This window comes from Oncorhynchus kisutch, linkage group LG29, assembly GCF_002021735.2.
Source record: "Oncorhynchus kisutch isolate 150728-3 linkage group LG29, Okis_V2, whole genome shotgun sequence".
NCBI classification, from domain to species: domain Eukaryota; kingdom Metazoa; phylum Chordata; class Actinopteri; order Salmoniformes; family Salmonidae; genus Oncorhynchus; species Oncorhynchus kisutch.
The window spans coordinates 40939840-40966020 of NC_034202.2; the positions used below are offsets into that span (position 1 = coordinate 40939840).

At 48.6% G+C, this 26181-nt stretch overlaps 1 protein-coding gene across 1 annotated transcript in view; it reads left to right on the forward strand.

The window, feature by feature from the left end:
• The window catches only part of inpp5kb (inositol polyphosphate-5-phosphatase Kb), a 60611-nt gene that overhangs the window by 26933 nt on the left and 7497 nt on the right, over window positions 1-26181 (forward strand). Inside the window, exons 5-7 of the mRNA XM_031809090.1 lie at window positions 299-477; window positions 972-1083; window positions 2506-2615. Coding sequence (XP_031664950.1) covers window positions 299-477; window positions 972-1083; window positions 2506-2615 — 401 coding nt within the window. The remainder of the gene's footprint in view (window positions 1-298; window positions 478-971; window positions 1084-2505; window positions 2616-26181) is intronic.

The window sequence follows — 26181 nt, forward strand, 5'->3', positions numbered from 1 at the left end:
TCCTCTCCTCTCCTCTCCTCTCCCTCTCTCTCTCCTCTCCTCTCCTTCCTCTCCTCTCCTTCCTCTCCTCTCCTCTCCCCTCCTCCTCTCCTTCTCCTCTCTCTCCCTCTCTATCTCCCTCCCCTCACTCCTTCTCTTTCCTCTTCTCTTTCCCCTCTTTTCTCTTTCTCTTTTCTCTCTCTCTCTCTCTCTCTCTCTCTCTCTCTCTCTCTCTCTCTCTCTCTCCCCTCTCCTCTCCTCTCCCTCCCTCCCTCCCTCCCTCCCTCCCCTCTCCTCTCCTCTCCTCTCCTTCTCTCAGGGTAATAAGGGCGGTGTATCAGTTCGCTTCTCCCTCTATGGTCACATGATATGTTTTGTGAACTGCCACCTGACGGCTCATATGGGTTACGCTCTGCAGCGCGTTGATGAGTTTGAGTATATTCTGGAGACTCAGGACTTTGACCTGGACAACACACCCACCGTCCGAGACACGAGTCAGTACCAAACACACACACACACACATGCACACTGTCCGAGACCACGAGTCAGTACCAAACACACACACACACACATGCACACTGTCCGAGACCACGAGTCAGTACCAACACACACACACACACACCACTGTCCGAGACCACAAGTTAGTACCAAACACACACACAGACACACACCACACACACACCGTTTGAGACCACCAAGTCAGTACCAAACACCACACACACACACACATAGTCACATACACACACAAACACACTTTACTACCTCTCTCTCCCCCCAGGGTGGTTTTCTGGTTTGGGATCTGAACTTCCGTATAGCTCTCCTCTCCATCTCCTCTCCTCTCCTCTCCTCTCCTCCTCTCCTCTCCTCTCCTCTCTCCTCTCCTCTCCTCTCTCTCCTCTCCTTCCCTCCTCTCCTCTCCTCTCCCTCTCCTCTCCTCTCCTCTCCTCTCCTCTCCTCTCTCCTCTCCTCTCCTCTCCTCTCCTCTCCCCCAGGGTGGTCTTCTGGTTTGGTGATCTGAACTTCCGTATATCTGACCATGGAATGCACTTCCTCCGATCCTCCATCAACAGTGGACGCTTCAACCTTTTGTGGGAGAGGGACCAGGTGACACACACTAGATACACACACCACATACACACACATGGTATATCCACTATATACACACACTAGATACACACACCACAGACACACACATGGTATAGACACTATATACACACACTAGATACACACACCACAGACACACACATGGTATAGACACACTAGATACACACACCACATACACACACATGATATATCCACTATATACACACACTATATACACACACTAGATACACACACTAGATACACACACTATATACACACACTATATACACACACTAGATACACACACTAGATACACACACTATATACACACACTAGATACACACACTAGATACACACACTAGATACACACACTAGATACACACACTATATACACACACTAGATGCACACACTAGATACACACACTAGATACACACACTATATACACACACTAGATACACACACTAGATACACACACTAGATACACACACTAGATGCACACACTAGATACACACACTAGATACACACACTATATACACACACTAGATACACACACTAGATACACACACTATATACACACACTAGATGCACACACTAGATACACACACTAGATACACACACTAGATACACACACTAGATACACACACCACAGACACACACATAGTATAGACACACTAGATACACACACTAGATACACACACTATATACACACACTAAATATACACACACTAGATACACACACTATATACACACACTAAATATACACACACTAAATATACACACACTAGATACACACACCACATACACACACATGGTATAGACACTATATACACACACTAGATACACACACCACAGACACACACATGGTATAGACACTAGATACACACACTAGATACACACACTATATACACACACTAAATATACACACACTAGATACACACACTAGATACACACACCACATACACACACTAGATACACACACCACAGACACACACATGGTATAGAAACTATATACACACACTAGATACACACACCACAGACACACACATGGTATAGACACACTAGATACACACACTATATACACACACTAAATATACACACACTAGATACACACACCACAGACACACATGGTATATCCACTACAGACACACACATGGTATAGACACACTAGATACACACACCACAGACACACACATGGTATAGACACACTAGATACACACACCACATACACACACATGGTATAGAAACACTAGATATACACACCACATACACACACATGGTATAGACACACCAGATATACACACTAGATACACACACCACATACAAACACATGATATATCCACAAAATATACACACACACGACATACACACACGACAAATACACGCTGATGCACATATACATGATACACCACCCGTTCTCTCTAACTCTGCGTGATGTCCTGTAGCTGTTAACGATGAAGAAGAAGGAACCGTTCCTCCAGGAGTTTGAGGAGGGACCTCTGAAGTTTAAACCTACATACAAGTTCAACCGCAACTCTGACACCTACGATACCAGGTAACAAGTATACTCACTGCACAGTCAAACACACTCCTGTACAGCACACATAGTTCATAAGCCAACATGCTGTCTGATCAATCAGAGAGAGGGGAGGGGAGGGGAGGGGAGGGGAGAGGAGAGGAGAGGAGAGGAGAGGAGAGGAGAGGAGAGGAGAGGAGAGGAGAGGAGAGGAGAGGAGAGGAGAGGAGAGGAGAGGAGAGGAGAGGAGAGGAGAGGAGAGGAGAGGAGAGGAGAGGAGAGGAGAGGAGAGGAGAGGAGAGGAGAGGAGAGGAGAGGAGAGGAGAGGAGAGGAGAGGGTAATATCAACAGAACAGAGGGGGGGGGACATAATGTCAACAGGACACCAAGTAAGACAGGAGAAAGTACACCAGACTGGACAGACTGATTCTAGACCCCGGCATTTAGACTATTGCAGCATAGACACTGAGGACTGAGATAGAGAGGGTCGGGGGGACACTGTGGCGCCGTACAAAGATATCCCTGGAGAGGGCCAACCAGGCAGGATATAAGCCAACCAGGCAGGATATAAGCCAACCAGGCAGGATATAAGCCAACCAGGCAGGATATAAGCCCACCAGGCAGGATATAAGCCAACCAGGCAGGATATAAGCCAACCAGGCAGGATATAAGCCAACCAGGCAGGATATAAGCCAACCAGGCAGGATATAAGCCAACCCACTTTTCCAACGTACAGCTCCCACACCACCAAGACTGGACAGACTGATTCTAGACCCCGGCATTTAGACTATTGCAGCATAGACACTGAGGACTGAGATAGAGAGGGTCGGGGAACACTGTGGCGCCGTACAAAGATACCCCTGGAGAGGGCCAACCAGGCAGGATATAAGCCAACCAGGCAGGATATAAGCCAACCAGGCAGGATATAAGCCAACCAGGCAGGATATAAGCCCACCAGGCAGGATATAAGCCAACCAGGCAGGATATAAGCCCACCAGGCAGGATATAAGCCAACCAGGCAGGATATAAGCAACCAGGCAGGATATAAGCCAACCAGGCAGGATATAAGCCAACCAGGCAGGATATAAGCCAACCCACTTTTCCAACGTACAGCTCCCACACCACCAAGGGGTTATCAGCAGACCACCGAATAACTACCCTGAGACAATGCTGAGTATAGCCCGAAGATCTCTCCCACAAAGATCTCTCCCACCGCACGAGTCAGAGGGGTGCAAAACCGGACGAAAAAGATCACGTCAGTGACTCAACCGACTCACGTCGAGTATAGCGAAAAATCCTGGCATAAAAGCCTTGGCGGCAGGTAGCCTAGTGGTGTGTTGGATCAGTAACTGAAAGGTTGCTAGATCGAATCCTCGAGCTGACAAGGTAAACATCTGTTGTTCTGCCACTGAACAAGGCAATTAACCCACTGTTCCTAGGCCATCATTGAAAATAAGAATTTTCTCTTAACTGACTTGCCTATAATAACATTAGTAGTTAAATAAAGGTAAAATAAAATAAATAAATAACTTCAAAAGGAGTGACGTGATGCACCCCTCCTAGTGATGGCATGGAAGAGCCCCAGTAAGTCAGTGACTCACCCCTCCTAGTGATGGCATGGAAGAGCCCCAGTAAGCCAGTGACTCACCCCTCCTAGTGATGGCATGGAAGAGCCCCAGTAAGCCAGTGACTCACCCCTCCTAGTGATGGCATGGAAGAGCCCCAGTAAGTCAGTGACTCACCCCTCCTAGTGATGGCATGGAAGAGCCCCAGTAAGCCAGTGACTCACCCCTCCTAGTGATGGCATGGAAGAGCCCCAGTAAGCCAGTGACTCAGCCCTCCTAGTGATGGCATGGAAGAGCCCCAGTAAGCCAGTGACTCAGCCCTCCTAGTGATGGCATGGAAGAGCCCCAGTAAGCCAGTGACTCAGCCCTCCTAGTGATGGCATGGAAGAGCCCCAGTAAGCCAGTGACTCACCCCTCCTAGTGATGGCATGGAAGAGCCCCAGTAAGCCAGTGACTCACCCCTCCTAGTGATGGCATGGAAGAGCCCTAGTAAGCCAGTGACTCAGCCCTCCTAGTGATGGCATGGAAGAGCCCCAGTAAGCCAGTGACTCACCCCTCCTAGTGATGGCATGGAAGAGCCCCAGTAAGCCAGTGACTCACCCCTCCTAGTGATGGCATGGAAGAGCCCCAGTAAGTCAGTGACTCACCCCTCCTAGTGATGGCATGGAAGAGCCCCAGTAAGCCAGTGACTCACCCCTCCTAGTGATGGCATGGAAGAGCCCCAGTAAGCCAGTGACTCACCCCTCCTAGTGATGGCATGGAAGAGCCCCAGTAAGTCAGTGACTCACCCCTCCTAGTGATGGCATGGAAGAGCCCCAGTAAGTCAGTGACTCACCCCTCCTAGTGATGGCATGGAAGAGCCCCAGTAAGCCAGTGACTCACCCCTCCTAGTGATGGCATGGAAGAGCCCCAGTAAGCCAGTGACTCACCCCTCCTAGTGATGGCATGGAAGAGCCCCAGTAAGCCAGTGACTCACCCCTCCTAGTGATGGCATGGAAGAGCCCCAGTAAGCCAGTGACTCACCCCTCCTAGTGATGGCATGGAAGAGCCCCAGTAAGCCAGTGACTCACCCCTCCTAGTGATGGCATGGAAGAGCCCCAGTAAGCCAGTGACTCACCCCTCCTAGTGATGGCATGGAAGAGCCCCAGTAAGCCAGTGACTCACCCCTCCTAGTGATGGCATGGAAGAGCCCCAGTAAGCCAGTGACTCACCCCTCCTAGTGATGGCATGGAAGAGCCCCAGTAAGCCAGTGACTCACCCCTCCTAGTGATGGCATGGAAGAGCCCCAGTAAGCCAGTGACTCAGCCCTCCTAGTGATGGCATGGCAGAGCCCCAGTAAGCCAGTGACTCACCCCTCCTAGTGATGGCATGGAAGAGCCCCAGTAAGCCAGTGACTCACCCCTCCTAGTGATGGCATGGAAGAGCCCCAGTAAGCCAGTGACTCACCCCTCCTAGTGATGGCATGGAAGAGCCCCAGTAAGGCCAGTGACTCACCCCTCCTAGTGATGGCATGGAAGAGCCCCAGTAAGCCAGTGACTCACCCCTCCTAGTGATGGCATGGAAGAGCCCCAGTAAGCCAGTGACTCACCCCTCCTAGTGATGGCATGGAAGAGCCCCAGTAAGCCAGTGACTCACCCCTCCTAGTGATGGCATGGAAGAGCCCCAGTAAGCCAGTGACTCACCCCTCCTAGTGATGGCATGGAAGAGCCCCAGTAAGCCAGTGACTCACCCCTCCTAGTGATGGCATGGAAGAGCCCCAGTAAGCCAGTGACTCACCCCTCCTAGTGATGGCATGGAAGAGCCCCAGTAAGCCAGTGACTCACCCCTCCTAGTGATGGCATGGAAGAGCCCCAGTAAGCCAGTGACTCACCCCTCCTAGTGATGGCATGGAAGAGCCCCTTGTAAGCCAGTGACTCAGCCCTCCTAGTGATGGCATGGAAGAGTCCCAGTAAGCCAGTGACTCACCCCTCCTAGTGATGGCATGGAAGAGCCCCAGTAAGTCAGTGACTCACCCCTCCTAGTGATGGCATGGAAGAGCCCCAGTAAGCCAGTGACTCAGCCCTCCTAGTGATGGCATGGAAGAGCCCCAGTAAGCCAGTGACTCACCACTCCTAGTGATGGCATGGAAGAGCCCCAGTAAGTCAGTGACTCACCCCTCCTAGTGATGGCATGGAAGAGCCCCAGTAAGTCAGTGACTCACCCCTCCTAGTGATGGCATGGAAGAGCCCCAGTAAGCCAGTGACTCACCCCTCCTAGTGATGGCATGGAAGAGCCCCAGTAAGCCAGTGACTCAGCCCTCCTAGTGATGGCATGGAAGAGCCCCAGTAAGCCAGTGACTCACCCCTCCTAGTGATGGCATGGAAGAGCCCCAGTAAGCCAGTGACTCAGCCCTCCTAGTGATGGCATGGAAGAGCCCCAGTAAGCCAGTGACTCACCCCTCCTAGTGATGGCATGGAAGAGCCCCAGTAAGCCAGTGACTCACCCCTCCTAGTGATGGCATGGAAGAGCCCCAGTAAGCCAGTGACTCACCCCTCCTAGTGATGGCATGGAAGAGCCCCAGTCAGCCAGTGACTCACCCCTCCTAGTGATGGCATGGAAGAGCCCCAGTAAGCCAGTGACTCACCCCTCCTAGTGATGGCATGGAAGAGCCCCAGTAAGCCAGTGACTCAGCCCTCCTAGTGATGGCATGGAAGAGCCCCAGTAAGCCAGTGACTCACCCCTCCTAGTGATGGCATGGAAGAGCCCCAGTAAGCCAGTGACTCAGCCCTCCTAGTGATGGCATGGAAGAGCCCCAGTAAGCCAGTGACTCACCCCTCCTAGTGATGGCATGGAAGAGCCCCAGTAAGCCAGTGACTCACCCCTCCTAGTGATGGCATGGAAGAGCCCCAGTAAGCCAGTGACTCACCCCTCCTAGTGATGGCATGGAAGAGCCCCAGTCAGCCAGTGACTCACCCCTCCTAGTGATGGCATGGAAGAGCCCCAGTAAGCCAGTGACTCACCCCTCCTAGTGATGGCATGGAAGAGCCCCAGTAAGCCAGTGACTCACCCCTCCTAGTGATGGCATGGAGGAGCCCCAGTAAGCCAGTGACTCACCCCTCCTAGTGATGGCATGGAAGAGCCCCAGTAAGCCAGTGACTCAGCCCTCCTAGTGATGGCATGGAAGAGCCCCAGTAAGCCAGTGACTCAGCCCTCCTAGTGATGGCATGGCAGAGCCCCAGTAAGCCAGTGACTCACCACTCCTAGTGATGGCATGGAAGAGCCCCAGTAAGTCAGTGACTCACCCCTCCTAGTGATGGCATGGAAGAGCCCCAGTAAGCCAGTGACTCAGCCCTCCTAGTGATGGCATGGAAGAGCCCCAGTAAGCCAGTGACTCAGCCCTCCTAGTGATGGCATGGAAGAGCCCCAGTAAGCCAGTGACTCAGCCCTCCTAGTGATGGCATGGAAGAGCCCCAGTAAGCCAGTGACTCACCCCTCCTAGTGATGGCATGGAAGAGCCCCAGTAAGCCAGTGACTCACCCCTCCTAGTGATGGCATGGAAGAGCCCCAGTAAGCCAGTGACTCACCCCTCCTAGTGATGGCATGGAAGAGCCCCAGTAAGCCAGTGACTCACCCCTCCTAGTGATGGCATGGAAGAGCCCCAGTAAGCCAGTGACTCACCCCTCCTAGTGATGGCATGGAAGAGCCCCAGTAAGCCAGTGACTCAGCCCTCCTAGTGATGGCATGGAAGAGCCCCAGTAAGCCAGTGACTCAGCCCTCCTAGTGATGGCATGGAAGAGCCCCAGTAAGCCAGTGACTCACCCCTCCTAGTGATGGCATGGAAGAGCCCCAGTAAGTCAGTGACTCACCCCTCCTAGTGATGGCATGGAAGAGCCCCAGTAAGCCAGTGACTCAGCCCTCCTAGTGATGGCATGGAAGAGCCCCAGTAAGCCAGTGACTCAGCCCTCCTAGTGATGGCATGGAAGAGCCCCAGTAAGCCAGTGACTCACCCCTCCTAGTGATGGCATGGAAGAGCCCCAGTAAGCCAGTGACTCACCCCTCCTAGTGATGGCATGGAAGAGCCCCAGTAAGCCAGTGACTCACCCCTCCTAGTGATGGCATGGAAGAGCCCCAGTAAGCCAGTGTCTCACCCCTCCTAGTGATGGCATGGAAGAGCCCCAGTAAGCCAGTGACTCACCCCTCCTAGTGATGGCATGGAAGAGCCCCAGTAAGCCAGTGACTCACCCCTCCTAGTGATGGCATGGAAGAGCCCCAGTAAGCCAGTGACTCACCCCTCCTAGTGATGGCATGGAAGAGCCCCAGTAAGCCAGTGACTCACCCCTCCTAGTGATGGCATGGAAGAGCCCCAGTAAGCCAGTGACTCACCCCTCCTAGTGATGGCATGGAAGAGCCCCAGTCAGCCAGTGACTCAGCCCTCCTAGTGATGGCATGGAAGAGCCCCAGTAAGCCAGTGACTCACCCCTCCTAGTGATGGCATGGAAGAGCCCCAGTAAGCCAGTGACTCAGCCCTCCTAGTGATGGCATGGAAGAGCCCCAGTAAGCCAGTGACTCAGCCCTCCTAGTGATGGCATGGAAGAGCCCCAGTAAGCCAGTGACTCACCCCTCCTAGTGATGGCATGGAAGAGCCCCAGTAAGTCAGTGACTCACCCCTCCTAGTGATGGCATGGAAGAGCCCCAGTAAGCCAGTGACTCAGCCCTCCTAGTGATGGCATGGAAGAGCCCCAGTAAGCCAGTGACTCAGCCCTCCTAGTGATGGCATGGAAGAGCCCCAGTAAGCCAGTGACTCACCCCTCCTAGTGATGGCATGGAAGAGCCCCAGTAAGCCAGTGACTCACCCCTCCTAGTGATGGCATGGAAGAGCCCCAGTAAGCCAGTGACTCAGCCCCTGTAATAGGGTTAGAGGCAGAGAATCCCAGTGGAGAGAGGGGAACTGGCCAGGCAGAGACAGCAAGGGTGGTTCTTCGCTCCAGAGCCTTTCCGTTCACCTTCCCACTCCTGGGCCAGACTACACTCAATCATATGACCCACTGAAGAGATGAGTCTTCAGTAAAGACTTAAAGGTTGAGACCGAGTTTGCGTCTCTGACATGGGTAGGCAGACCGTTCCATAAAAATGGAGCTCTATAGGAGAAAGCCCTGCCTCCAGCTGTTTGCTTAGAAATTCTAGGGACAATTAGGAGGCCTGCGTCTTGTGACCGTAGCGTACGTGTAGGTATGTACGGCAGGACCAAATCAGAGAGATAGGTAGGAGCAAGCCCATGTAATGCTTTGTAGGTTAGCAGTAAAACCTTGAAATCAGCCCTTGCCTTAACAGGAAGCCAGTGAAGGGAGGCTAGCACTGGAGTAATATGCTAAAATGTTAGGTTAGCTTGCACAATTCTTGCCATTCTACTTCGACCTCTCAACAACGAGCTGTTTACGCTGTTTACGCCCACAGGACTGCGGCTGACTGAAAGTTTTTTGTTTGTCGCACTATTGTGTGTGAAAAGCCCAGGAGGCCAGCAGTTTTTAAGGTACAGGCGCGAATCTGCCACCGACAATCATACAATGTTCAAAGTTGCTTAGGACACTCGTTTTGCCCATTCTAATCGAACAGTAACTGAATGCCTCGATGCCTGTCTGCCTGCTTTATATACCAAGTTACAGACATTTTTGTGAACAGTGTGGTGTACTTAATAAACTGGCCACTGAGGGTATTGTGAAAACAATTGTGGTCCTAGAACAGAACCTTGAGGAACACCGAAGCGTACCATTAATTTGTCGGAGGACAAAGCATCCACAGAGACAAATCTTTACGACAGATAAGATCTGATCTGCAGAACTTGTCTGTCCAATTAGGGTTTCCAATCTCTCCAAAGAATGCGGTGATCGATGGTGTTGAACGCTGCACAAAGGTCTAGCATCGTGAAGACAGACAGAGGTTTGGTCTGATGTCATTAGAAGGTAATTTACCACCTTCACGAGTGCAGTCTCAGTAGTATGATGGGGTCTAAAACCAGACTAGCATTTCCTATTCATTATTGGTCTTCCGGAAAGCGATGAGTTACTGAAAGATTTTCCGGGACAAGGTTTGGGTTTTTCTGGAGAGGCCACTTTTAGTGAGTTTGGTACACATCCGGAGGTTAGAGGGCCGTTTATTATGTTCAACATAGGAAGGTCAAGGACAGGAAGTAGCTCCTTCAGTAGTTTAGTTAGAATAGGGTCCAGTAGACAGCTGCAAGGTTTATAGGCCATCACAATTTCTTTGTGAATGTGTCGAGAGATATAGGATAAAAAAACTTCCGTGTCGCTGTCACGCCTGCTCCCGCTCTCCCTCAGGGCCCCCAGCATTATGTACTCCTGCCACAATCAGTACGCACACCTGCCTTTCCCAGTCACGCGCATCGGCGATTATTGGACTCACCTGGACTCCATCACCTCTATCATTACCTCCCTATATCTGTCTGGTTCCCTACTCTATTCCCGGGTGCAGCATTGGTTTTCATATGTCCTTGTTTACCTGTGTGCTGACGCTGTTCCTGTTTTGTTGCTTGTCTGTTCCATATTAAATGTCAACTCCCCGTACCTACTTCTCATCTCCGACGTCAGTCCATACAGTCTCCATTGATCCAAGGTCTTGGCCGTTCTTTTCAGACTCGGGACAATATGCATATTCAAAGAACAGTCCGTAATTTGTTTTCTAAAGTTCATGATCTTTTCGTCGTCGAAGAAGTTCATGAATTCATCACTGCTAAAGTGAAAGCCATCCTCTCTTGGGGAATGCTGCTTTTTAGTGAGCTTTGCGACAGTATCAAAAGGAAATGCGGGATTGTTGTTATTCTCCTCAATTAGGTTGGAGCAGCAGGCCTCTTCGATTTTGAACATAAAAAGTTATTAATAAACAAATTAGGCATATTTGGGCAGTCTTGATACAAAACTTTGAACAGAAATACAATAGTTCATTGGATCAGTCTAACATGTTGCACATACTGCCATCTAGTGGTCAGAATGTATACTGCACCGGGGATGGATTAATACATTATGGCCTTTCTCTTGCATTTCAAAGACGAAGGTACAAAAAAAATTACAAAAGAATGGTTGTTTTTTTCTTTGTATTATCTTTTACCAGATCTAATGTGTTTTATTCTCTTTCCAGTACAGTTTTATATCTTTATGTTTGAAGCCTGAAATGTGGCAAAAGGTCGCAAAGTTCAATGGGGCCGAATACTTTCGCAAGGCACTGTATATTATTGTCTGTGTACAGTGTTGCAACAATCTCTCTCTCTCCACCTCTCTCTCTCTCTCTCTCTAACTCTCTCTCTACCTCTCTCTTTCCTTCTCTCTGTTAAGACATGTGCTCTCTTCTCTTTGTACTCCACAGCACTCAGAAGACATGGTTGGGCTTTAAGTAAGAGCTGATTAGTGTCTGTTTTACTGCAAGACCCCACCCCAAACAGTCCCTGACCCCAGCCCCACGCCAACCGTCCCTAACCCCACGCCAACCGTCCCTAACACCACACCAACCGTCCCTAACCCCACCCCAACCGTCCCTAACCCCACGCCAACCGTCCCTAACCCCACCCCAACCGTCCCTAACCCCACGCCAACCGTCCCTAACCCCACGCCAACCGTCCCTAACCCCACGCCAACCGTCCCTAGCCCCACCCCAACCGTCCCTAACCCCACGCCAACCGTCCCTAACCCCACGCCAACCGTCCCTAGCCCCACGCCAACCGTCCCTAGCCCCACCCCAACCGTCCCTAACCCCACCCCAACCGTCCCTAACCCCACCCCAACCGTCCCTAACCCCACGCCAACCGTCCCTAGCCCCACGCCAACCGTCCCTAGCCCCACGCCAACCGTCCCTAACCCCACCCCAACCGTCCCTAACCCCACGCCAACCGTCCCTAACCCCACCCCAACCGTCCCTAACCCCACCCCAACCGTCCCTAACCCCACGCCAACCGTCCCTAACCCCACCCCAACCGTCCGTAACCCCACGCCAACCGTCCCTAACCCTACCCCACCCGTCCCTAACCCCAACCATCCCTAACCCCACCCCACCCCAGCCCAACCGTCCCTAATCCCACCCCACCCCAACCGTCCCTAACCCCACGCCAACCGTCCCTAACCCCAACCATTCCTAACCCCACCCCACCCCACGCCAACCGTCCCTAACCCTACCCCACCCGTCCCTAACCCCAACCATCCCTAACCCCACCCCACCCCAGCCCAACCGTCCCTAATCCCACCCCACCCCAACCGTCCCTAACCCCACGCCAACCGTCCCTAACCCCAACCATTCCTAACCCCACCCCACCGCACCCCAACCGTCCCTAACCCCACCCCACCCCAACCGTCCCTAACTCCACCCCAACCGTCCCTAACCGTCCCTAACTCCACCCCAACCGTCTCTAACCCCACGCCAACCGTCCCTAACCCCAACTGTCCCTGACCCTAACCCCACGGGTCTGACCCTAACCCCTGAACCTAACCTCTGACCCTACCCCCTGACACTTACCCCATTCCTGACCCTAACCCCTGACCCTAGACCCCTGACCCTAACCCACCGGGTCTGACCCTAACCCCTGACCCTAACCCCTGACCCTTACCCCATTCCTGACCCTGAACCTCTGTTAGCGTCAGGAACATTGTGGATATGTCTATGCACAGAACAAAACATCATGGATAACTAATCTTCAGTTTGTAAAATTATTTGTGGGAACAAGGCACACATGGAAAGAATCAACATCGACATACGATACAGATATACAAAATACAATTAAGGACTTCAAAAATGATTGCGTTACGTTAACTCTTAATAAGCTGTTGACCTTTTTGACTGCTATATAAAGAGTATCTAATGTCGTCTCCTTGGCGCCGTTCACCAAGCTATGGAGACCTGTGTGAAAGGACGTCAAGGAAGTGTTGTAGCCATTGAGTTAAACTGAGCTTTATGTGGAGGTTTCCATCTCGGCACCAACATTATTTTTGATGCCAGTCAGTCCAAACAACCATACTCGTTGTTGGGGAACTGCGCGAATCAGTGAAGAGTCATCTTTCAACAATAGTATATTGGGAAAATAGGGAATGCTAGCACCATTTACACTGGACATAGACCTGGCAACCTGTGACCAGGAGGTCTTCGCGCTGGACACAGACCTGGCAACCTGTGACCAGGAGGTCTTCACACTGGACAGAGACCTGGCAACCTGTGACCAGGAGGTCTTCACGCTGGACACAGACCTGGCAGCCTGTGACCAGGAGGTCTTCACGCTGGACACAGACCTGGCAGCCTGTGACCAGGAGGTCTTCACGCTGGACACAGACCTGGCAACCTATGACCAGGAGGTCTTCACGCTGGACACAGACCTGGCAGCCTGTGACCAGGAGGTCTTCACGCTGGACACAGACCTTGCAACCTGTGACCAGGAGGTCTTCACACTGGACACAGGCCTGGCAACCTGTGACCAGGAGGTCTTCACGCTGTGGCAGTCCCACATCATGTGACCAGGAGGTCTTCCCACTGGGGCAGTCCCACATCATGTGACCAGGAGGTCTTCCCACTGGGGCAGTCCCACATCATGTGACCAGGAGGTCTTCACACTGGGGCAGTCCCACATCATGTGACCAGGAGGTCTTCACACTGGGGCAGTCCCACATCATGTGACCAGGAGGTCTTCACACTGGGGCAGTCCCACATCATGTGACCAGCCTGCTGTTCTCTGGGTAGAGGGTACACACCTAGCTTAACCAGCACCTGCCTCACCACTGTGTCAGTGAACACATCTAGAATGCTGGTACAACCACAGTACAATTAAAGAAGCCTCCTACCCCACCCGTCCCAGACCTTAACCCCTGACCCTAACCAGTGGCACCCTGTGTTCCAGTGGAACACCGTCCCTGACCTTAACCCCTGACCCCTAACCCGTGGCACCCTGTGTACCAGTGGAACACCGTCCCATACCTTAACCCCTGACCCTAACCCGTGGCACCCTGTGTACCAGTGGAACACCGTCCCATACCTTAACCCCTGACTCTAACCCGTGGCACCCTGTGTGTCCCAGCAGAAGGCCATCCCTGGTGCTGCCTCTAACCATGTACTGCCCGACCCCTCCAACAGTGCTCCACCACTCTTCCTCTACCCCACAAGGTGGGTGTCTTGAGAACTCTACCTCACAAGGTGGGTGTGTTTAGAACTCTACCTCACAAGGTGGGTGTGTTGAGAACTCTACCCCACAAGGTGGGTGTGTTGAGAACTCTACCTCACAAGGTGGGTGTCTTGAGAACTCTACCTCACAAGGTGGGTGTCTTTACAACTCTACCTCACAAGGTGGGTGTCTTGAGAACTCTACCCCACAAGGTGGGTGTCTTGAGAACTCTACCCCACAAGGTGGGTGTCTTGAGAACTCTACCCCACAAGGTGGGTGTCTTGAGAACTCTACCTCACAAGGTGGGTGTCTTTACAACTCTACCCCACAAGGTGGGTGTCTTGAGAACTCTACCTCACAAGGTGGGTGTCTTGAGAACTCTACCCCACAAGGTGGGTGTCTTGAGAACTCTACCCCACAAGGTGGGTGTCTTGAGAACTCTACCTCACAAGGTGGGTGTCTTGAGAACTCTATCCCACAAGGTGGGTGTCTTGAGAACTCTACCTCACAAGGTGGGTGTCTTTACAACTCTACCTCACAAGGTGGGTGTCTTGAGAACTCTACCTCACAAGGTGGGTGTCTTTACAACTCTACCCCACAAGGTGGGTGTCTTTACAACTCTACCCCACAAGGTGGGTGTCTTGAGAACTCTACCTCACAAGGTGGGTGTATTTACAACTCTACCCCACAAGGTGGGTGTCTTGAGAACTCTACCCCACAAGGTGGGTGTGTTGAGAACTCTACCCCACAAGGTGGGTGTGTTTAGAACCCTACTTCACAAGGTGGGTGTGTTTAGAACTCTACCTCACAAGGTGGGTGTGTTTAGAACTCTACCTCACAAGGTGGGTGTCTTGAGAACTCTACTCCACAAGTTGGGTGTCTTGAGAACTCTACCTCACAAGGTGGGTGTCTTGAGAACTCTACCCCACAAGGTGGGTGTCTTGAGAACTCTACCCCACAAGGTGGGTGTCTTGAGAACTCTACCTCACAAGGTGGGTGTCTTGAGAACTCTATCCCACAAGGTGGGTGTCTTGAGAACTCTACCTCACAAGGTGGGTGTCTTTACAACTCTACCTCACAAGGTGGGTGTCTTGAGAACTCTACCTCACAAGGTGGGTGTCTTGAGAACTCTACCTCACAAGGTGGGTGTCTTTACAACTCTACCCCACAAGGTGGGTGTCTTTACAACTCTACCTCACAAGGTGGGTGTGTTTAGAACTCTACCTCACAAGGTGGGTGTCTTGAGAACTCTACTCCACAAGTTGGGTGTCTTGAGAACTCTACCTCACAAGGTGGGTGTCTTGAGAACTCTACCCCACAAGGTGGGTGTCTTGAGAACTCTACCCCACAAGGTGGGTGTCTTGAGAACTCTACCTCACAAGGTGGGTGTCTTGAGAACTCTATCCCACAAGGTGGGTGTCTTGAGAACTCTACCTCACAAGGTGGGTGTCTTTACAACTCTACCTCACAAGGTGGGTGTCTTGAGAACTCTACCTCACAAGGTGGGTGTCTTGAGAACTCTACCTCACAAGGTGGGTGTCTTTACAACTCTACCCCACAAGGTGGGTGTCTTTACAACTCTACCTCACAAGGTGGGTGTCTTGAGAACTCTACCTCACAAGGTGGGTGTGTTGAGAACTCTACCCCACAAGGTGGGTGTGTTGAGAACTCTACCTCACAAGGTGGGTGTCTTTACAACTCTACCTCACAAGGTGGGTGTCTTGAGAACTTTACCTCACAAGGTGGGTGTCTTTACAACTCTACCTCACAAGGTGGGTGTCTTGAGAACTCTACCTCACAAGGTGGGTGTCTTGAGAACTCTACCTCACAAGGTGGGTGTCTTGAGAACTCTATCCCACAAGGTGGGTGTCTTGAGAACTCTACCTCACAAGGTGGGTGTGTTGAGAACTCTACCCCACAAGGTGGGTGTGTTGAGAACTCTACCTCACAAGGTGGGTGTCTTTACAACTCTACCTCACAAGGTGGGTGTCTTGAGAACTTTACCTCACAAGGTGGGTGTCTTTACAACTCTACCTCACAAGGTGGGTGTCTTGAGAACTCTACCTCACAAGGTGGGTGTCTTGAGAACTCTACCTCACAAGGTGGGTGTCTTTACAACTCTACCCCACAAGGTGGGTGTCTTTACAACTCTACCTCACAAGGTGGGTGTCTTGAGAACTCTACCTCACAAGGTGGGTGTCTTGAGAACTCTACCTCACAAGGTGGGTGTCTTTACAACTCTACCTCACAAGGTGGGTGTCTTTACAACTCTACCCCACAAAGTGGGTGTCTTTACAACTCTACCTCACACGGTGGGTGTCTTGAGAACTCTACCTCACAAGGTGGGTGTCTTTACAACTCTACCTCACAAGGTGGGTGTCTTGAGAACTCTACCTCACAAGGTGGGTGTCTTGAGAACTCTACCTCACACGGTGGGTGTGTTTAGAACTCTACCTCACAAGGTGGGTGTCTTGAGAACTCTACCTCACAAGGTGGGTGTGTTGAGAACTCTACCCCACAAGGTGGGTGTGTTGAGAACTCTGTGCCCAGGGTCCTTTGCCGTCCAGAATCTCCTCCCAAGTCCAGAAGTCCTGACATTGCTGCTGCTGTCCGTTACCACGCTGCTTGGTCCATTGTTGGTGGGTTATTCTGTCACGATCGTCATATGGAGGAGACCAAAGCGCAGCGTGGTGTGAATGCATACTTTAATGAAAGACAGAAAAAATCACGAAGTACACTAAAACAAAACAAACTAACTAACAAGACAAACTAACAAGACAAACTAACAAGACAAACGAACAAGACAAACGAACAAGACAAACGAACAAGACAAACGAACAAGACAAACTTACTAGACAAACTTACTAGACAAACGTGACTGCTAACGAAACACTGTGCTAATGTTCAACATAACATAGACAATAACCCACCAACCACAATACAAAACATGCTACCTAAATATGGTTCCCAATCAGAGACAACGACAAACACCTGCCACTGATTGAGAACCATATCAGGCCAAAACACATAGAAATAGACTAACTAGACATGCAACATAGAATGCCCACTCATATCACACCCTGAACAAACAAAACATAGAAACAAACAACACAAATAATGGTCAGAGTGTGGCACCTATGGTTTTATACTGCAGTTAGAAGTGAATCAAGTGAATCAGCTCCTATGGTTTAATACTGCAGTTAGAAGTGAATCAAGTGAATCAGCTCCTATGGTTTAATACTGCAGTTAAAAGTGAATCAAGTGAATCAGCTCCTATGGTTTTATACTGCAGTTAGAAGTGAATCAAGTGAATCAGCTCCTATGGTTTTATACTGCAGTTAGAAGTGAATCAGCTCCTATGGTTTTGTACTGCAGTTAGAAGTGAATCAGCTCCTATGGTTTTATACTGCAGTTAGAAGTGAATCAGCTCCTATGGTTTTGTACTGCAGTAAGAAGTGAATCAAGTGAATCAACTCCTATGGATTTTTTTAACATCAATATTTATCAAAGCACTTAGTACATCATAGACATCAAAGGGTTAAAGTCTGTTGGTCTGTCATTCTCTACAATCTGTTCTGTTGGTCATTCTCTACAATCTGTTCTGTTGGTCTATCATTCTCTACAATCTGTTCTGTTGGTCTATCATTCTCTACAATCTGTTCTGTTGGTCTATCATTCTCTACAATCTGTTCTGTTGGTCATTCTCTACAATCTGTTCTGTTGGTCTATCATTCTCTACAATCTGTTCTGTTGGTCATTCTCTACAATCTGTTCTGTTGGTCATTCTCTACAATCTGTTCTGTTGGTCATTCTCTACAATCTGTTCTGTTGGTCTATCATTCTCTACAATCTGTTCTGTTGGTCATTCTCTACAATCTGTTCTGTTGGTCATTCTCTACAATCTGTTCTGTTGGTCATTCTCTACAATCTTTTCTGTTGGTCATTCTCTACAATCTGTTCTGTTTGTCATTCTCTACAATCTGTTCTGTTGGTCATTCTCTACAATCTGTTCTGTTGGTCATTCTCTACAATCTGTTCTTTTGGTCATTCTCTACAATCTGTTCTGTTGGTCATTCTTCTACAATCTGTTCTGTTGGTCATTCTCTACAATCTGTTCTGTTGGTCATTCTCTACAATCTGTTCTGTTGGTCTATCATTCTCTACAATCTGTTCTGTTGGTCATTCTCTACAATCTGTTCTGTTGGTCATTCTCTACAATCTGTTCTGTTGGTCATTCTCTACAATCTGTTTCTGTTGGTCTACTTCTCGACAATCTTTCTGTTGGTCATTCGCTACAATCTGTTCTGTTGGTCATTCTCTACAATCTGTTCTGTTGGTCTATCATTCTCTACAATCTGTTCTGTTGGTCATTCTCTACAATCTGTTCTGTTGGTCTATCATTCTCTACAATCTGTTCTGTGGTCATTCTCTACAATCTGTTCTGTTGGTCATTCTCTACAATCTGTTCTGTTTGGTCATTCTCTACAATCTGTTCTGTTGGTCATTCTCTACAATCTGTTCTGTTGGTCATTCTCTACAATCTGTTCTGTTGTCATTCTCTACAATCTGTTCTGTTGGTCATTCTCTACAATCTGTTCTGTTTGGTCATTCTCTACAATCTGTTCTGTTGGTCTATTCTCTACGACATCTGGTTCTGTTGGTCAATCATTCTCTACAATCTGTTCTGTGGTCTATCATTCTCTACAATCTAGTTCTGTTGGTCATTCTCTACAATCTGTTCTGTTGGTCATTCTCTACAATCTGTTCTGTTGGGTCATTCTCTACAATCTGTTCTGTTGGTCATTCTCTACAATCTGTTCTGTTGGTCTATCATTCTCTACAATCTGTTCTGTTGGTCTATCATTCTCTACAATCTGTTCTGTTGGTCATTCTCTACAATCTGTTCTGTTGGTCATTCTCTACAATCTGTTCTGTTGGTCATTCTCTACAATCTGTTCTGTTGGTCTATCATTCTCTACAATCTGTTCTGTTGGTCATTCTCTACAATCTGTTCTGTTGGTCATTCTCTACAATCTGTTCTGTTGGTCTATCATTCTCTACAATCTGTTCTGTTGGTCATTCTCTACAATCTGTTCTGTTGGTCATTCTCTACAATCTGTTCTGTTGGTCATTCTCTACAATCTGTTCTGTTGGTCATTCTCTACAATCTGTTCTGTTGGTCATTCTCTACAATCTGTTCTGTTGGTCATTCTCTACAATCTGTTCTGTTGGTCATTCTCTACAATCTGTTCTGTTGGTCATTCTCTACAATCTGTTCTGTTGGTCTATCATTCTCTACAATCTGTTCTGTTGGTCTATCATTCTCTACAATCTGTTCTGTTGGTCTATCATTCTCTACAATCTATTCTGTTGGTCATTCTCTACAATCTGTTCTGTTGGTCATTCTCTACAATCTGTTCTGTTGGTCATTCTCTACAATCTGTTCTGTTGGTCATTCTCTACAATCTGTTCTGTTGGTCTATCATTCTCTACAATCTGTTCTGTTGGTCTATCATTCTCTACAATCTGTTCTGTTGGTCATTCTCTACAATCTGTTCTGTTGGTCATTCTCTACAATCTGTTCTGTTGGTCATTCTCTACAATCTGTTCTGTTGGTCATTCTCTACAATCTGTTCTGTTGGTCATTCTCTACAATCTGTTCTGTTGGTCATTCTCTACAATCTGTTCTGTTGGTCTATCATTCTCTACAATCTGTTCTGTTGGTCATTCTCTACAATCTGTTCTGTTGGTCATTCTCTACAATCTGTTCTGTTGGTCTATCATTCTCTACAATCTGTTCTGTTGGTCATTCTCTACAATCTGTTCTGTTGGTCATTCTCTACAATCTGTTCTGTTGGTCATTCTCTACAATCTGTTCTGTTGGTCATTCTCTACAATCTGTTCTGTTGGTCATTCTCTACAATCTGTTCTGTTGGTCTACATTCTCTACAATCTGTTCTGTTGGTCATTCTCTACAATCTGTTCTGTTGGTCATTCTCTACAATCTGTTCTGTTGGTCTATCATTCTCTACAATCTGTTCTGTTGGTCTATCATTCTCTACAATCTGTTCTGTTGGTCTATCATTCTCTACAATCTGTTCTGTTGGTCATTCTCTACAATCTGTTCTGTTGGTCATTCTCTACAATCTGTTCTGTTGGTCATTCTCTACAATCTGTTCTGTTGGTCTATCATTCTCTACAATCTGTTCTGTTGGTCATTCTCTACAATCTGTTCTGTTGGTCATTCTCTACAATCTGTTCTGTTGGTCATTCTCTACAATCTGTTCTTTTGGTCATTCTCTACAATCTGTTCTGTTGGTCATTCTCTACAATCTGTTCTGTTGGTCATTCTCTACAATCTGTTCTGTTGGTCATTCTCTACAATCTGTTCTGTTGGTCTATCATTCTCTACAATCTGTTCTGTTGGTCATTCTCTACAATCTGTTCTGTTGGTCATTCTCTACAATCTGTTCTGTTGGTCATTCTCTACAATCTGTTCTGTTGGTCATTCTCTACAATCTGTTCTGTTGGTCTATCATTCTCTACAATCTGTTCTGTTGGTCATTCTCTACAATCTGTTCTGTTGGTCATTCTCTACAATCTGTTCTGTTGGTCATTCTCTACAATCTGTTCTGTTGGTCATTCTCTACAATCTGTTCTGTTGGTCATTCTCTACAATCTGTTCTGTTGGTCATTCTCTACAATCTGTTCTGTTGGTCATTCTCTACAATCTGTTCTGTTGGTCATTCTCTACAATCTGTTCTGTTGGTCTATCATTCTCTACAATCTGTTCTGTTGGTCTATCATTCTCTACAATCTGTTCTGTTGGTCTATCATTCTCTACAATCTATTCTGTTGGTCATTCTCTACAATCTGTTCTGTTGGTCTATCATTCTCTACAATCTGTTCTGTTGGTCATTCTCTACAATCTGTTCTGTTGGTCATTCTCTACAATCTGTTCTGTTGGTCATTCTCTACAATCTGTTCTGTTGGTCATTCTCTACAATCTGTTCTGTTGGTCATTCTCTACAATCTGTTCTGTTGGTCATTCTCTACAATCTGTTCTGTTGGTCATTCTCTACAATCTGTTCTGTTGGTCATTCTCTACAATCTGTTCTGTTGGTCATTCTCTACAATCTGTTCTGTTGGTCATTCTCTACAATCTGTTCTGTTGGTCATTCTCTACAATCTGTTCTGTTGGTCATTCTCTACAATCTGTTCTGTTGGTCTATCATTCTCTACAATCTGTTCTGTTGGTCTATCATTCTCTACAATCTGTTCTGTTGGTCTATCATTCTCTACAATCTATTCTGTTGGTCATTCTCTACAATCTGTTCTGTTGGTCTATCATTCTCTACAATCTGTTCTGTTGGTCATTCTCTACAATCTGTTCTGTTGGTCATTCTCTACAATCTGTTCTGTTGGTCTATCATTCTCTACAATCTGTTCTGTTGGTCATTCTCTACAATCTGTTCTGTTGGTCTATCATTCTCTACAATCTGTTCTGTTGGTCATTCTCTACAATCTGTTCTGTTGGTCATTCTCTACAATCTGTTCTGTTGGTCATTCTCTACAATCTGTTCTGTTGGTCATTCTCTACAATCTGTTCTGTTGGTCATTCTCTACAATCTGTTCTGTTGGTCTATCATTCTCTACAATCTGTTCTGTTGGTCATTCTCTACAATCTGTTCTGTTGGTCTATCATTCTCTACAATCTGTTCTGTTGGTCTATCATTCTCTACAATCTGTTCTGTTGGTCATTCTCTACAATCTGTTCTGAGGTGACTAAAGGACTCCCTCTAGTGGGATGAGATCATTTTCAGAGATGATCCTTTAAAACAGTTTACCGGCTGAACCAAAAATGTAATTTAGTCTAGAATGGGAACAGAGGCTGTCAGAACCTGCTGGGGTAACGAGGGGGTAGAGTCATTTAGTCTAGAATAGGACCAGAGGCTGTCAGAACCTGCTGGGGTAACGAGAGGGTGGAGTCATTTAGTCTAGAATGGGACCAGAGGCTGTCAGAACCTGCTGGGGTAACGAGGGGGTGGAGTCATTTAGTCTAGAATGGGTCCAGTGGCTGTCAGAACCTGCTGGGGTAACGAGGGGTGGAGTCATTTAGTCTAGAATGGGACCAGAGGCTGTCAGAATCTGCTGGGGTAACGAGGGGGTGGAGTCATTTAGTCTAGAATGGGACCAGAGGCTGTCAGAACCTGCTGGGGTAATGAGGGGTGGAGTCATTTAGTCTAGAATGGGACCAGAGGCTGTCAGAACCTGCTGGGGTAACGAGGGGGTGGAGTCATTTAGTCTAGAATGGGACCAGAGGCTGTCAGAACCTGCTTGGGTAACGAGGGGGTGGAGTCATTTAGTCTAGAATGGGACCAGAGGCTGTCAGAACCTGCTGGGGGTAACGAGGGGAGGAGTCATTTAGTCTAGAATGGGACCAGAGGCTGTCAGAACCTGCTGGGGTAACGAGGGGGTGGAGTCATTTAGTCTAGAATGGGACCAGAGGCTGTCAGAACCTCATGGGGTAACGAGGGGGTGGAGTCATTTAGTCTAGAATGGGACCAGAGGCTGTCAGAACCTGCTGGGGTAATGAGGGGTGGAGTCATTTAGTCTAGAATGGGACCAGAGGCTGTCAGAACCTGCTGGGGTAACGAGGGGGTGGAGTCATTTAGTCTAGAATGGGTCCAGAGGCTGTCAGAACCTGCTGGGGTAACGAGGGGTGGAGTCATTTAGTCTAGAATGGGACCAGAGGCTGTCAGAACCTGCTGGGGGTAACGAGGGGGTGGAGTCATTTAGTCTAGAATGGGACCAGAGGCTGTCAGAACCTGCTGGGGTAACGAGGGGGTGGAGTCATTTAGTCTAGAATGGGACCAGAGGCTGTCAGAACCTCATGGGTTAACGAGGGGGTGGAGTCATTTAGTCTAGAATGGGACCAGAGGCTGTCAGAACCTGCTGGGGTAACGAGGGGGTGGAGTCCTTTAGTCTAGAATGGTACCAGAGGCTGTCAGACCCTGCTGGGGTAACGAGGGGGTGGAGTCATTTAGTCTAGAATGAGACCAGAGGCTGTCAGAACCTGCTGGGGTAACGAGGGGGTGGAGTCATTTAGTCTAGAATGGGACCAGAGGCTGTCAGAACCTGCTGGGGTAACGAGGGGTGGAGTCATTTAGTCTAGAATGGGACTAGAGGCTGTCAGACCCTGCTGGGGTAATGAGGGGTGGAGTCATTTAGTCTAGATTGGGACCAGAGGCTGTCAGAACCCGCTGGGGTAACGAGGGGGTGGAGTTATTTAGTCTAGAATGGGACCAGAGGCTGTCAGAACCTGCTGGGGTAACGAGGGGTGGAGTCATTTAGTCTAGAATGGGACCAGAGGCTGTCAGAACCTGCTAGGGTAACGAGGGGGTGGAGTAATTTAGTCCAGAATGGGACCAGAGGCTGTCAGAACCTGCTGGAGTAACGAGGGGGTGGAGTCATTTAGTCTAGAATGGGACCAGAGGCTGTGAGAACCTGCTGGGGTAAGGAGGGGGTGGAGTCATTTAGTCTAGAATGGGCCAGAGGCTGTCAGAAATCAAATCAAATCAAATTTTATTTGTCACATACACATGGTTAGCAGATGTTAATGCGAGTGTTGCGAAATGCTTGTGCTTCTAGTTCCGACAATGCAGTAATAACCAACAAGTAATCTAACTAACAATTCCAAAACTACTGTCTTATACACAGTGTAAGGGGATAAAGAATATGTACATAAGGATATATGAATGAGTGATGGTACAGAGCAGCATAGGCAAGATACAGTAGATGGTATCGAGTACAGTATATACATATGAGATGACTATGTAAACAAAGTGGCATAGTTAAAGTGGCTAGTGATACATGTATTACATAAGGATGCAGTCGATGATATAGAGTACAGTATATACGTATGCATATGAGATGAATAATGTAGGGTAAGTAACATTATATAAGGTAGCATTGTTTAAAGTGGCTAGTGATATATTTACATCATTTCCCATCAATTCCCATTATTAAAGTGGCTGGAGTTGAGTCAGTGTCAGTGTCAGTGTGTTGGCAGCAGCCACTCAATGTTAGTGGTGGCTGTTTAACAGTCTGATAGCCTTGAGATAGAAGCTGTTTTTCAGTCTCTCGGTCCCAGCTTTCATGCACCTGTACTGACCTCGCCTTCTGGATGATAGCGGGGTGAACAGGTAGTGGCTCGGGTGGTTGATGTCCTTGATGATCTTTATGGCCTTCCTGTAACATCGGGTGGTGTAGGTGTCCTGGAGGGCAGGTAGTTTGCCCCCGGTGATGCGTTGTGCAGACCTCACTACCCTCTGGAGAGCCTTACGGTTGAGGGCGGAGCAGTTGCCGTACCAGGCGGTGATACAGCCCGCCAGGATGCTCTCGATTGTGCATCTGTAGAAGTTTGTGAGTGCTTTTGGTGACAAGCCGAATTTCTTCAGCCTCCTGAGGTTGAAGAGGCGCTGCTGCGCCTTCTTCACGATGCTGTCTGTGTGAGTGGACCAATTCAGTTTGTCTGTGATGTGTATGCCGAGGAACTTAAAACTTGCTACCCTCTCCACTACTGTTCCATCGATGTGGATAGGGGGGTGTTCCCTCTGCTGTTTCCTGAAGTCCACAATCATCTCCTTAGTTTTGTTGACGTTGAGTGTGAGGTTATTTTCCTGACACCACACTCCGAGGGCCCTCACCTCCTCCCTGTAGGCCGTCTCGTCGTTGTTGGTAATCAAGCCTTCCACTGTTGTGTCATCCGCAAACTTGATGATTGAGTTGGAGGCGTGCGTGGCCACGCAGTCATGGGTGAACAGGGAGTACAGGAGAGGGCTCAGAACGCACCCTTGTGGGGCCCCAGTGTTGAGGATCAGCGGGGAGGAGATGTTGTTGCCTACCCTCACCACCTGGGGGCGGCCCGTCAGGAAGTCCAGTACCCAGTTGCACAGGGCGGGGTTGAGACCCAGGGTCTCGAGCTTGATGACGAGCTTGGAGGGTACTATGGTGTTGAATGCCGAGCTGTAGTCGATGAACAGCATTCTCACATAGGTATAGAACCTGCTGGGGTAACGAGGGGGTGAAGTCATTTAGTCTAGAATGGGACCAGAGGCTGTCAGAACCTGCTAGGGTAACGAGGGGGTGGAGTCATTTAGTCTAGAATGGGACCAGAGGCTGTCAGAACCTCATGGGGTAACGAGGGGGTGGAGTCATTTAGTCTAGAATGGGACCAGAGGATGTCAGAACCTGCTGGGGTAACGAGGGGGTGGAGTCATTTAGTCTAGAATGGGACCAGAGGCTGTCAGAACCTCATGGGGTAACGAGGGGGTGGAGTCATTTAGTCTAGAATGGGACCAGAGGCTGTCAGAACCTGCTGGGGTAATGAGGGGGTGGAGTCATTTAGTCTAGAATGGGACCAGAGGCTGTCAGAACCTGCTGGGGTAATGAGGGGGTGGAGTCATTTTTGTCTAGAATGGGGCCAGAGGCTGTCAGAACCTGCTGGGGTAACGAGGGGGTGGAGTTTTGTTTTAAAGATTTGACAATTTCCTCCGAATTTTGCTAGATTACCACAATTCAAGAAACATGTTGATTTCATTTTTTTTCTCAAATGTCTGAAGGACTGCCGGACGTAGAATCGGTCTGTCTAGCCTTAGTACAACATTTCTTTCCAATTCATACGTGAACCTTAGATCTGTCTAGTCTTTTGTATGGCACATGTTAATCTGCAACAGTGTTAAACAGGAACATAACACCATTAAGAGCCTAATTTGAGTCGCTGATTGTTGACACAACCCCCCAGTCACTTAAACCCAGCTCAGACTAATCAAATGTATCTTTATAGTAATGTGTGAGTGAGATTTAGGTAGTTTATTATCTCTTATACGGGCAATCGGACAATGGTCACTGA